Source organism: Capsicum annuum, chromosome 1 (assembly GCF_002878395.1).
Source record: "Capsicum annuum cultivar UCD-10X-F1 chromosome 1, UCD10Xv1.1, whole genome shotgun sequence".
NCBI classification, from domain to species: Eukaryota; Viridiplantae; Streptophyta; class Magnoliopsida; order Solanales; family Solanaceae; genus Capsicum; species Capsicum annuum.
Window position 1 is genome coordinate 117,641,407 of NC_061111.1, and position 13,067 is coordinate 117,654,473.

At 33.9% G+C, this 13,067-nt stretch overlaps 1 protein-coding gene across 4 annotated transcripts in view; it reads left to right on the forward strand.

Annotated features, from left to right (window-relative positions):
• The first annotated feature begins 2,721 nt into the window (after window positions 1-2,721).
• LOC107878649 (galactokinase) overlaps window positions 2,722-13,067 on the forward strand; it is a 16,835-nt gene continuing 6,489 nt past the window's right edge. For all 4 annotated transcript variants that reach the window (XR_007052418.1, XM_047407092.1, XM_047407103.1 and 1 more), the window contains exons 1-7: window positions 2,722-3,146; window positions 3,286-3,473; window positions 3,807-3,853; window positions 3,965-4,059; window positions 4,153-4,235; window positions 6,629-6,697; window positions 6,913-7,098. Coding sequence is in view for 3 of the 4 variants with exons in the window: in XM_047407092.1 (XP_047263048.1) it covers window positions 2,984-3,146; window positions 3,286-3,473; window positions 3,807-3,853; window positions 3,965-4,059; window positions 4,153-4,235; window positions 6,629-6,697; window positions 6,913-7,098 (831 nt within the window). In the remaining variant the exon portion in view is untranslated. The remainder of the gene's footprint in view (window positions 3,147-3,285; window positions 3,474-3,806; window positions 3,854-3,964; window positions 4,060-4,152; window positions 4,236-6,628; window positions 6,698-6,912; window positions 7,099-13,067) is intronic.

Here is a 13,067-nt window from a genome sequence, read left to right on the forward strand (position 1 = left end):
GAATAATTTATCTCATCACTATGGTGTAAATGGTGTGATAAATAATGCTGTTACTAACTAATACCTCACACCAAATATGGGATAAAATAGTCTTTCATTTTATCTTGAACTATTTATCCCTTATACCTCACACCAGATGATCTCTTAATTGTAATTAGCTCATGGCATTTAATGTAATAAGCAAAGAAATGATGATTAGCTATAGATTCAATAGAAAATATCTAATATGGTTAAGATAATAAATACAAATATACACAAAGTATCTACATAAAATAAGTAAGATTATAACAGAAGAGAGCCTAAATTTAAAGAACAGAATATTGCATTAAGCAAAGGCAACAACTACTAAACCATCACGAGTAAAAGCAACTTTTTGAATTTCACAACTAAAAGCAGCTTACCAGCTATTTCAAACACCCACTAAGAACTTTCAAAAAATTAGTACCAACCAAAGAATGAATAAAAAAATAAGTAGCTAGTTATAAAAAATTTACACAATTCTAATTTCTAATAAATAAATGATCAACTTAAAAATATTTGATAATTAATTTTAATGTCCCAACCCATGGTTTGGCCTCTGAGGCTGAAGGGTTAGACCTCTAAGACCGACGGGCCAAGTGAGGCTGAACTTATAAGTCTCATTTCTAAATGGGCTGAGAAAATTTAGCTCAACCCCACTTAATTAAAGGATTGGGTTGGACCGACCGGACGGGTGAAGCCTATATTGACAACTCTAGGTGCCAGGTTAATCTTTCTTCTAATTAATAATTTCATTATTATTTTTATTAAAATGTAAATACGCGCTATTATTGTGAGTGAAAAGAATTGTGAGAATAATATAATTTTATTTTATTTGATTGGTTGACTTAAATCACTAACTAAATAGATTGAATTAATGACAATAAGATATTTGATTGATCATGACACGTCACTTAACATGTAATATAATATTATTGATTCTCTCATTTGACTTAGCGGACCACATCATCTGACATAGTACAAAAATTTAGTCTCTAAGATCGTTTGGATTTATCCACCTAATAAAAACAATTTTTTTAATTAAATTCATACATATATATTTTTTAGATTTTAAAAATTATTTTAAAATAAGTATCTTTTTTAATTAAATTGATCCATTATTTCAACTTCGAATTTGAAATATGTAAATTAAAGTTTGAATAATTTTGAGGAGTTTTTAAAAGGTTTTACTCTTTTTGTGTATAAACACAACTTAGATTTTTAAGTATTTTTTTTTCAACTTAATTTCAAATTTTACTCCATCCAATCACTTTTTCATACCCACTATATTTATTAAAAGTAAATTTTTACTTTTAGTTGCCCACTTTAATATATCAAGATAAAAGATTTTTTTTTCATTCTTTAATGTTAATTACTCATTCCCAAATATCTTCCAAGCTCATTAATATTATGGACTAGTTATTATGGTAAAATTTGCACTTCATTTGTTATAAATTAAAAAAAGTGTAAAGTCTATTGTGAACTAGTAAAAATGAACAAACGAAAAAATTGTCAAAACACCCTTAACTATGTGAAATTGAATAAAATGCCAATTCATTAATAGTTTTGTCTAAAAATATTTCTGCCATTAGTAATTAAGTTCAAAAATATCTCAATCATTAATATTTGCTCTAAATATACTTATATTATTACTTTTTGATTAAAAAATGTCGTTTCCCTAATGAACATATTGTTTCTTTTCATTTTAATCACATTTTTTTTAAATAAAATATTAATTTTAGGTAGACTTTTTCTTACTCCTTTCAAATAAATTTTAACTAACAAAAGAGTGGGAAATACTTTTTTTTTCTTGTTAATCTCTTTTATTAATTAAAATAGAACAATCCAAATATTTTTGTAAAGTGATAATATAAGTCAGATATATAAAATCATAATAACCTCATCATGTTTTATTAAGATAACAACAAATTTTTTTTTCTTACAAATATAGAAAATACTTTTATTTTTTAATATTTTTTCGAATTAAAGTAGGATAAGAATTTGCTAATATATTTCTTGATTTTAAAGTTAAAATAAAAAAGAGGTCAATAATAATTTCATTGATGATACTTGATATTTTGTGATTGAGAGCAACGAAATATATTTTTTGTACTTATGGCATTATGATTGTTGGAGCTTGATTTTAAAACCAATGATTATATTAGTAAATATTAATCTTACTTCAATTCGAAAGAACTAAGAAATAAAAATATTTTCCTTTTTAAAGAATTTATTATTATTATTATTATTATTATTATTATTATTATTATTATTATTATTATTATTATTCAAATGATAATTAGTGATGGGTTACTATGATCTTATATATATGAAAATTAATGATGGCTCACATATTTTTATTAGAAAAAAAATGACTTTAAAAATAAAAGAAATAACATGGTTATTAGGAAAAATATATTTTTGATCCAAATATACTAATAAAGTCATTTTTAACCAAACTATTAATATATAATTTTTTTATTCGACTTCATGTAATTTAAGAATATTTTACTCTTTTTCATTTATTAGCATATCAATCAGGTTATGACTCATATCCAAGCACCTATTAAAGTTATTTCTTTCTTTTTGTAAATCCTTATGGATTTAACTTATATTGTATAAATTTAAAGGGGTTTTTAAGGAAAGAAATAATATAAATTTTCTCTCAAATCACACTAATTCATCTACTAAACACTTTAGACCACTTTCTTTGGTTCGTCCGTCGCCGTTATCATTACTTACGTCAACAACGGTAAAAAGGTACTCTAAAAGGAAGTCATCAAAATATAAATGAGTAAATGGAATCACAGAATTTAGGAGTTCCACAAGTTAATCCAACATCTTTTTCAATTATATCGCAAATCCCATCAGGGAGCGTCTTTATATACATCTTTTCTCTTTTTGCTTCTCGTTTATTCCTTGTTAATAGTTCTTCATCAGATTTCATTATTACCAACTAAATCCAATGGCTAGGCACGAGGAATTACCAATTCCATTTTTCTCTGATCTTGAGCCAGTTTATGGTAGTGGATCACAGCTTGAAGAGGCTCAATTTCGATTCAAGAATTTGAAGTCCAAGTTCATTGACTTGTTTGGCCAATCCCCTCATGTCTACGCTCGATCCCCAGGTCAATTTCCACTCTCATAATCACAACTTTCTTATTGGGTTTCGTTCAAAATCTCAACTTTATTTGTTGGTTAGGTTCAAAATCTGAACTTTGGTAGTAGGTTACACTCGAATCTCAACTTTGTTGTTATGGTATGCAGGGAGAGTGAACTTGATTGGGGAACACATAGATTATGAGGGGTACTCTGTGTTGCCTATGGCAATTCGCCAAGACACAATTGTGGCTATCTGGAAACACGACTCTAATGAGCCTGACAAGCTTCTTCGAATTGCTAATGTGAATAGTGACAAGTACTCCTTGTGCACTTACCCTGCTGATCCTCTGCAGGTATCGTAAACTTTGCTGTTGAGATACTCTCACTCAGTTTTTTCATCTTTCTTTTGTTGAGGATTGGTGGATGATGAAGTAAGGGTTGCGTTTAAGATTAAAAGATACAATGTTGTGACATCGTCGGAGCTTTAATTTGGGAAATTATTCATTATGTCCTGGTGGTTCTTTATATGTGTATAATTCATTGAAGTTTATTTTCTCAAGTCTAAACCATGTTTATAAGTTGCCGATGAAAGAAAAAGGGGAAAAAGAAAGAGATAACTGAATCATTATTCTCGAATACTGCAATTCTAGTTTCTTTTGTCAATAACCTTACATCTAACTTTCCAGGAGGTTGATCTGAAGAATCACAGATGGGGCCATTATTTCATTTGTGGGTAAGACCTTACTTTCTTGATTTCTTCATCCAAGATCCAGAGAATCAGATAGTATCGAGCATACAAGTTGAAATATGCATGTCATCGAAAGCTGCTAATATGTGTGTGCAGGTACAAGGGTTTCTATGAATATGCCAAGTTGAAAGGGATAGATGTTGGTGAACCTGTTGGACTTGATGTTGTTGTTGATGGTACAGTTCCTACAGGTATATGTCTTCCGATCTTGAATACTGTCTAGTAGTAATTAACTAGTCAGTTTTTATGGCTATTTCATGGTTTCCATGTTTTTTCGGCTGTAGGATCTGGACTTTCGAGCTCTGCAGCATTTGTTTGCTCTTCCTTTATTGCTATAATGGCTTCAATTGGCATTAACATGCCCAAGGTAGTATCCTTACCATATTATGCAAATGGACTTTTTTTCCTTTCTAGCTTGATGTTAGTTTGGTTATTTTTTGCTTGTGTATAATTAACCTAATGTTTGGTAATTAAATTTTGCTTAGCCTATTATTAGTTGAAATGCGAAATTTTCTTTAATAATAAAGTTCGGTCTTTCTTTTGTGTTTTCATTGGCTAAATTTCTGAAATACTTCTTTTAAGTGATAAAGCTATCAATAAATTTGAGATGAAGCTTTAAAACTTAAAGTTAGGGAAAAAACCTAAAAAATCGTGTTAGAGCCAAAACTTTAAAGTTTTATTTTGAGAAAAAGCTTTAGAACTTATGGGATTGAAGTTCTTTATTAATATTGTTTGTTGAATTCAGTTTGTAGCTCTTTTTGGGTTCTCTTTTCGTATAAGTATTTACGTTGTTAGAATTTAGTAATTGTTACGGATTAAATAGATTATGGTTAAGCTGAAGTTAAAGAAACCTTTTGAAGTAAGAAGGTTTTTTGTTAAAGTTTAATTCCAACTGTTTTAAATAAACGAACAGCCTCAAAATATCAATAAAGGGAGACAGCGAGCAGAACCTTGTCATAGTTGACCTTCCATACCCGTACTGCCATGATCATAAAGTTTCTGCATTGAATCTGCTTGACGAAAATCCTAGGTCTGACTCAAAGCATATATGGCTGTTTGATCCGGGTCCACCCTGAACATTTGTTTTGGATCTGATTTCTTATCCTCTTTAGAGGTTTTTTTTAAAGAGTAGCCTCATTTAAGATGAATGAATTTGTCATGACTAATTTCTTTCCTAATTTTTCCTTTCCTTTTATTTTCATTTGCTTGAGTTTTCAAATCTTGGTTACTGTTAGAATATGAGTAGGAATAGGAATAGCATATAGAATCCTACTTGGAAAAGGATTAGAATGTGGTGTCTATAAATAGAGCCTCAATGTAGTAATGTAGTAACAACAATTCAAATAATATTCTTCTCTTATATTTCTCATATAGTATCCGAGCCTCTATGATCTTGGTAAAGAATCAAAGAGCTTCCGCTGCCGGCGGGCGGCTATAACCCATATATGCCGCCCGTCTGGCCAATGATCATGTCAGCAAAAGACTGGGGCACTATGCTTCTTTCGGGTGACTATTTTCTCATATCCGATTTGCGTAGCATCGTCCATCTATCCGGTGACTACTTTCTCTTAATCATATTTGTGTAGCTCCGTGCATCTCTCCGGACTGCTTCTCATATTTAATTTGCTTAGTACCGTGCATCTTTTCGGACTACTTTCTCATATCTGAGTTGCTTAGTACCATGTATCTTTACAGTGACTTCTTAGATTTGATTTGCGAAGTTCCATGTGTCTTTACAGCGACTCTTCAAATTTGATTTGCATAGGGTTGTGCCGTCATTCCTCCCCTACCCATATAATTTCTCTTTTTAAGTAGGGTTGTGCCGTCATTTCGTCCCTTCCCATATAATTTCTCTTTTGCAGTAGGATTCTGTCATCATTCCGATCCTACCCATATAAATTCTCTTTTTCAGTAGGGTCGTCTCGTTATTTCAACCCTACACATTTAATTTTTATTTTCCAGTAGGGCTGTGTTGTCATATAATTTCTATTTCTCAGTAGGGTCGTGTTATCATTCCGACTCTACCTATATAATTCTCTTTCTCAGTGGGGTCGTGACATACCCTACCCATATAATTTTTTCTCAGATTGTGACCACTTTTCAACCATCAAATCTAATAATCCGGCGCGTGAGCATGTTCTGGCCAGTTCTTCGGTGACTTGTTCAAGATATACTCATCTCTTGATTTCGAGATGACCCATTTATTTTATACCAATTCCCGGCAATTTTCCAGTGACAGATTAACTTTACGGTGATGTTTACTACTTTTTGGATCACTTTTTCAGCTTGTTCCTTTTCAATTGAGGTCTCTCGGACGTCCAGAACAGTCCTTATCAATTTTCTTGCAGATATTTTCACCGAGTCTCCCACCGATCCTTGTATTAGTTTTATCCATAACAAGCTTGGTACATATGCCTTCTATGCACCAGCTTGCAGGGGAGTGTTAGAATATGAGTAGGAATAGGAATAACATATAGAATCTTATAACATATAGAATCTTACTTGGAAAAGGATCGTAATGTAGTGTCCTATTAGAAAAAGGATTGGAATGTAGTGTCTATAAATAGAGCCTCAATGGAGTAATGTAGTAACAATAATTCAAATAATATTCTTCTCTTATATTTCTCACAGTTACCTTTATCTCAAAAAAAAAAAAAAAAAAGAAAAATAAAAACCAAAGAGTTTTCAAATTTTGGATCTGTTGGTAGGGTTAGCTGTACCTCTGTTTTTCACCTAGAAGTAATTAATCTTTCTCCGCAGAAAGAAATTGCTCAACTTACATGTGAATGTGAAAGGCACATCGGAACTCAGTCTGGTGGAATGGATCAGGTAATGCAATCTAACACTAAATCTTGATCACTTAGTTACAGCTGAACCAATGGAACGTGCAATACACAAATTAGTTGTCCTAAATATTGATGGTTTCCTTGTTGTTCTCCTAAAAATCAATGTAATGCGTCTCTTTGCTAGTTCAATATTGCAAAGTAGACAGTCTTGACTTAATATTTGATTCTTAAAGGGCATCAATCGATTGTTCTGTGCAGGCCATCTCTGTTATGGCACAATTTGGGTTCGCGGAGCTGATTGATTTCAATCCTATACGTTCAACTGATGTACAACTCCCTGCTGCTGGAACTTTTGTGATAGCCCATTCACTAGCTGAATCACAAAAAGCAGTTACTGCAGCAGTTAACTACAATAATCGGGTTGTTGAATGTCAGCTAGCTGCTGTAAGATTTAGCACCTTTTGTTTGATAAATTTGTAGTGTTAGATCGAAGAGGATGATTTTCTTATCTGTCTGATCACAACAGTTCTAGTTATCTGTTCTCAATTGGTTTCTTGTTTTTTTTTTTAAATTTCTTATGACATCTTGTTTCTGTATCTTGAAACTTGAAGCTAAATACTTAGTCGAGCTGTGCACAAGCTGGTTCAGACTGTTGAAGATACTGATCAAATAGAAGATAAGGAGAGTGTACGATTGTGGTAGGGTAGCTGATTCTGTTAGAGTTATCCTATGCTTTGCATCTATAATTGTACTAGTATTGTAGTAGTAGTAAACATCTACTTGTATATGTAGTTGCCTAGTGATACAACTCTTAAGTCTTCAATATTGGCATAACTAGGACTCTTGTAAGTAGGGGTGGGCATGGTATGGTATATACCTAATTACCATCCCGAACCGAAATTTTGATACTGTGGTTTCTGGTATTATGGTATTTGGTATGGTATATGGTATACATTTTAAATTTTTTTGGTATATGGTATGGTATTCTGTATTTACAAATGACATACCGAAATATCGAATACTATACCGAAGTATATATATTTACATAAGTAACTTTTATATATATATATATATATATATAAAATATAATACTTAGTATTAGTATAAAAATGTTTAGACATTGAACTTTCGCTCTTGATTGAAATGTCTTTTTGGTGTAATTGACTTATAAAAGGAATTGTTTGTACTTCTTTTTTAATATTTCTACATGTGTAATGTGTATTTATGATATAATTAAGACGTGCTTTTGAAAAGTCGAAGTAATAGTACTCTAGTATATGAGTATATATTGTCAAAGTTAAACAAACTATGGTTACTGATTACCGCAAAATACCAAAACAAACGTCAAAATACCGAACCATACCGAACTAATATGGTATGGTAATGGTATAATCTTTTCAAAAACCTAATATCAAAATTACCGTACCGAAGTTTCAAATACGTACCATACCATACCATTCCCACCCCTACTTGTAAGTAGTCTAGGACTCTACAACTACGTAGTATTCAACTCCTATAAGTAGGAGCATGTACTCAACTCCTTATCATCAGAAATATACTTTGATTCTCTTTACTGGGCTTGAGAATTCTTCATGGTATCAGAGCATTAAGCTCGTTCCGCTGATTAAATATTAAAACCAAGAACTGAACATCTCAAATCCTGAAAATGGCTCCTTCTACGTCCTCTACCAATTCTCTTTCCACTTCTTCTCTTCACCACCTTATTGCTTCCTGTTCTATTAAACTTGAGCCAACAAATTATCCTATATGGAGAACACAAATGATGCAATTGATCCAAGTCATGAGATTAACTTATCTCATCAAGGAGAAGAAACCAACTGTAAATGAGCCCATTGCTGGAAAGGCTGCTGAGAAAACTGTGGTCATAGATACTGAGGAAGATGAAGAAGATAGTAAAAATGCTGATGACTGGGAGGAGAAAGATGTACTGCCGAGGAGCTGGATCTCAGGTACCTGGACAGAAGAAAGCATGTACCTCATAGTAGGTTGCTCCACTGCCAAGGAGATGTGGGAATGTTTGGAAGAAGCCTATCTTCAAGCAACAAAGGACAAGGAATTTCAGCTCAAACAACAATTGCGGAGTGTTAGGCTGGGAAACAAAAAGGTTGATGAATATATCAAAGAGTTCAAAGCCATCTGTGATGTGATGGACTTGCTGCTATACACAAGCTTGTTGATGAGGACAGTGAAGTTATCAACTTTGCTAGAGGCTTAGGTCTCAAATACAAGACGTTCAGGACTGTCATGTTAGGTAAGGCACCCTATCCTACACTAAATCAGTTTATTAATGCACTCAGGGGTTTTGACATGAGGGAGGATGAAGAAGAGGTGCCACAACTAAACTCCAACATGGCATTCTCGGCTGTCTCTAGTCAAAGAGGCAGAGGAAGAGGAAATTTCTCCAAAGGAAGAGGAAATAACAACTTTAACTCCAGAGGAAGGGGTTTTAGACCTTCTGTATCATATAATCAGATTAACTAAAACAATCAGGGTGGAAATCAAAATGGCAACCAGAATAAGGAGAAAATGCAAATGAGTCATGTCAAATTTGTGGTAGGAATAACCATACTGCTCTTAAGTGCTTTTACAGGTGGGACTATTCTTACCAGGCTGCAAATGAACTTCCACAAGTACTTGCTGCTGTGAATTTGCAGAATACATCAAGTGGTGATGATATGTGGACTCAGGTGCTACTAGTCACATAAACAATTCAGGTACTCTATCTGATCTTAAAACACTATAAAGGTTCTGATAAGATCATTGTTGGAAATGAATCTCAGTTAGATATTACACACATTGGCAATACAGTCAGATCAGGGATGAAATTACAAGAAGTTCTTTTAGTACCTACGATTGCTAAAACTCTGCACTTGGTTAGTAAAATTGCTAAAGATAATTCCTGCACTCTTGAATTTGATGAAACTGATTTTGTTGTAATGGACAAAAAGACAAGGACACTACTGGCCAAGGGATCTAAAAGAGATGGACTCTATGCCTTGGAAGGCAACAATCTGTATGTATTGATTGCCACACAAGACTTCAAGACCTCAGACAACATTTGGCATAATAGATTAGGACATCCTAGTTTGAAGATTTTGAGTAGTAATAGTTGCATTAATATGTCAGTAGTTGGAATAAAATCCATACTTTTTGTTCTAATTGTCAGTTGGGAAAAGGTTGTAAACTAACATTTGGCTTGAGGAATAAAGTTGAGAAGGAACCTTTATTGAAAATTCATTGTGATATTTGGGGTCCTGCACCTGTTGAATCTACTCAACACATGACATATTGTGTAGTGTTTGTTAGATGATAACACAAGATACACATGACTTTATCCATTGAAAAAGAAATTTGAATTTTTTGATGTATTTCTCAAGTTCCAAAAAATGATCGAAAGACAATTCTCTAAAGTTATTAAGATTTTTCAATGTGATGGAGGTGGTGAGTTCATCAAAACAGAATTCATTAAGCATCTAGAAAGTTGTGGTATTGTCAGACATATCTCTTGTCCTAATACACCTGAACAGAATGGAATTTCTGAAAGAAAACACAGGCACATAGTTGAAACTGGACTGACTATGCTACTTCATGCCAACCTACCTCTTTTTCTATGCGTAGAGGCCTTCTTAACTGCTGTGTTCCTCATTAATAGGCTGCCTTCCTCAGTATTGAAAATGACTCCATTTGTCAAATTATATAGTGCACAACCTGACTATAACAGCTTGAAGGTGTTTGGATGTAGATGTTTTTCGTACATTAAGGGTGATACCAAGTTTAGCCCAAAGTCTTATCCATGTGTTTTCACAGGATATAGCAGTAAAGGATATATATGCTATCATTCTCCAACAAGGAGAGTCTATGTGTCAAGGCATGTCATTTTTTACGAGTGTACATTACCTTATGTACAACCAATACAGTCTCAAGCTAAAGCTAATGTCTCACTTCACCTAGCTACCTTTGTTGAGTTTTTTACTAATTTGCAGGCACATGATTCTGTTAAAGTTACTCCAGGGGAAGTGCTGCTGGTTGTGGTGAATCAAGCGACTCAACTAACTGTTGAGGATCAGGCTACTCATGTAGTTGATCAACTAGCACCTGTTGAGCTTATATTGCCAACTGTTGATAACCAAATAACACTGGCTGAACCTGTTTTAGCCACTCTTGTTAATGATGACAGGGATTCTAGTTCCATATTTGAAAATGAGTCTTCTGAAATGCTTGACATCTCAAATGCTGAAGCAATAGGAGATGCTACTGATCCACCTAGCATACCACAACCCTCATCACTCTCAGTGTCTAATCCACAAGATGATAGTGCAGGTGCAACACTCGTAGAAGATAGTGCAGCTCAGATATCACTAGAACCACAAAGGCATCATATGATCACCAGATATAAGGCAAAATCAGCTGCTTTACCTTATGTGTCTCTTGTTGCAAGCAAAGAACAAATCATGAGGGAACCAAAATAAAGAAATGAAGCACTGAAGTCACCACATTGGTTTGCAGCTATGCTGGATGAGATAAATGCTCTACACAATAACAAAACCTGGATACTAGTACCTAAACATGCAGGTATGAACTTGGTTGGCTCCAAATGGGTGTTTAAGACTAAACTGTCGGCAAATGGAGCAATCGACAGGTACAAAGCAAGGCTTGTTGCTAGGGGTTTCCCTCAACATGAAGGAATAGACTTTGAAGAAACATTCAGTCCGATGGTTAAAGGCTACAACAATTAGAGTGGTTTTGTCTGTAGCTGTTTTACTTCAAAATGGCATGCCAGACAACTTGATGTCAAAAATGCATTTCTACATGGCCACTTGCAGGATGAAGTATACATGAGTCAACCTCCAGGATTCATTGACCCCAGGTATCCAACTCATGTCTCTTTGTTAAAGAAGGCATTTGTATGGTGCTAAATAGGACCCTAGAGCATGGTTTGACAGATTCAGTATGTATTTGCTTCACCTTGGTTTCACTTGTAGCAAGGCAGATCTCTTTGTTTACTTTACATGATAACAGAGGGACTCTTATTATTACTATATGTGGATGATATAATTATCACAGGAAGTAATCGAAAGCATGTCTCAGAGGTGGTTGCTAAACTTGGGAGAGAATTTTCTATGAAAGATCTTGGTCCTTTACATTTCTTTCTAGGAATTAAGGTCAAGTACTTCCTAGGTGGACTACACTTGAGTCAAGGGAAGTATGCTGCTGAGTTGCTTAATAAGACTGATATGATACGGGCAAAAGCAATAAATACACCTCTTGCACAGAAACATAGCTCTCATGAAGCTGTTGGAAGCCCTGTTGATGCATCTTTGTATAGAAGGATTATGGGAAGTCTTCCGTAGTTGACACTCACAAGGCCTGACATCACTCATTCAGTAAATCTAGCTAGTCAATGCATACAGAGTCCAAATAGTTAACTGATGCGCCCAAATTACACCTCTCTTACGAGAGAGTAAGTGGTCGCTGTCAAATATAGAACCCCACTTGGTTGGGTGTCGAATCCCACAGGGAATACAGTGTTCACTAAGTATTGTGATTGTTATTAGACTGTTGATCTAAGGTTTCGAAATAAAGGGGGTTTGGAAGTGTTAACGGTATTCTTTTGTATTTGTGTTAAAAGTCCAGATACTGAGAATAAATGTAGATGTAATTTCAATGAAAATGAATTAACTAGAGTTATGCTCACCAAGATGTTCAAACAATTATGGTTGCGAGTTTGTGTTCGAAATCTAACTTATGTATTCAATTGCAAGAATTATTGAATTCTAAGGATTACCCATATGTTTCTCAACCTAATGAGTATTTCACCCTTTACTTCTCTCGAACTTAAAGGATTCATGCATTATTCAATAACACTCTCATGAGGGTGATCCTGTTAAGGCATCAACCCGTTAACCCAAAGCGTAAACCTATGGAGTTCATGTGAATCACTTCTTTTCCCAACATCCACTTTCTTGTCAGACAAGTGGAGTTTATGGGCTCACTTCTCAAGTTTGCAACCAAGAGATATCATTAAGATGAAGAAAGATTCATGCAATTTCGATAGATGTTAGAAATCAAACACATTCACAACCCCAAAATAGTTCTCTGCATCAAGGCTCCCATAACCCTAGTTATGGGAGTTTAGCTACTCATCTCCATATAAGAAATCAAAGTTATATTGATGTTCATAAATAGCTTCAGAAAAGTACTTACAAAAGTCACAATATTGTTCTTCACAATCTTTGATGGAAAATATGAAAACTAATAATCAACTCTCAATCTCTCGATTCAAATCCTAATGAAAGGTAATACAAAGTTCTCAATAGAGGAGAAACTATGAAACCGAAGACAAAGGATCAGATCGGAATAAACCCTAATACTCGGTATTTATATGATTCCAG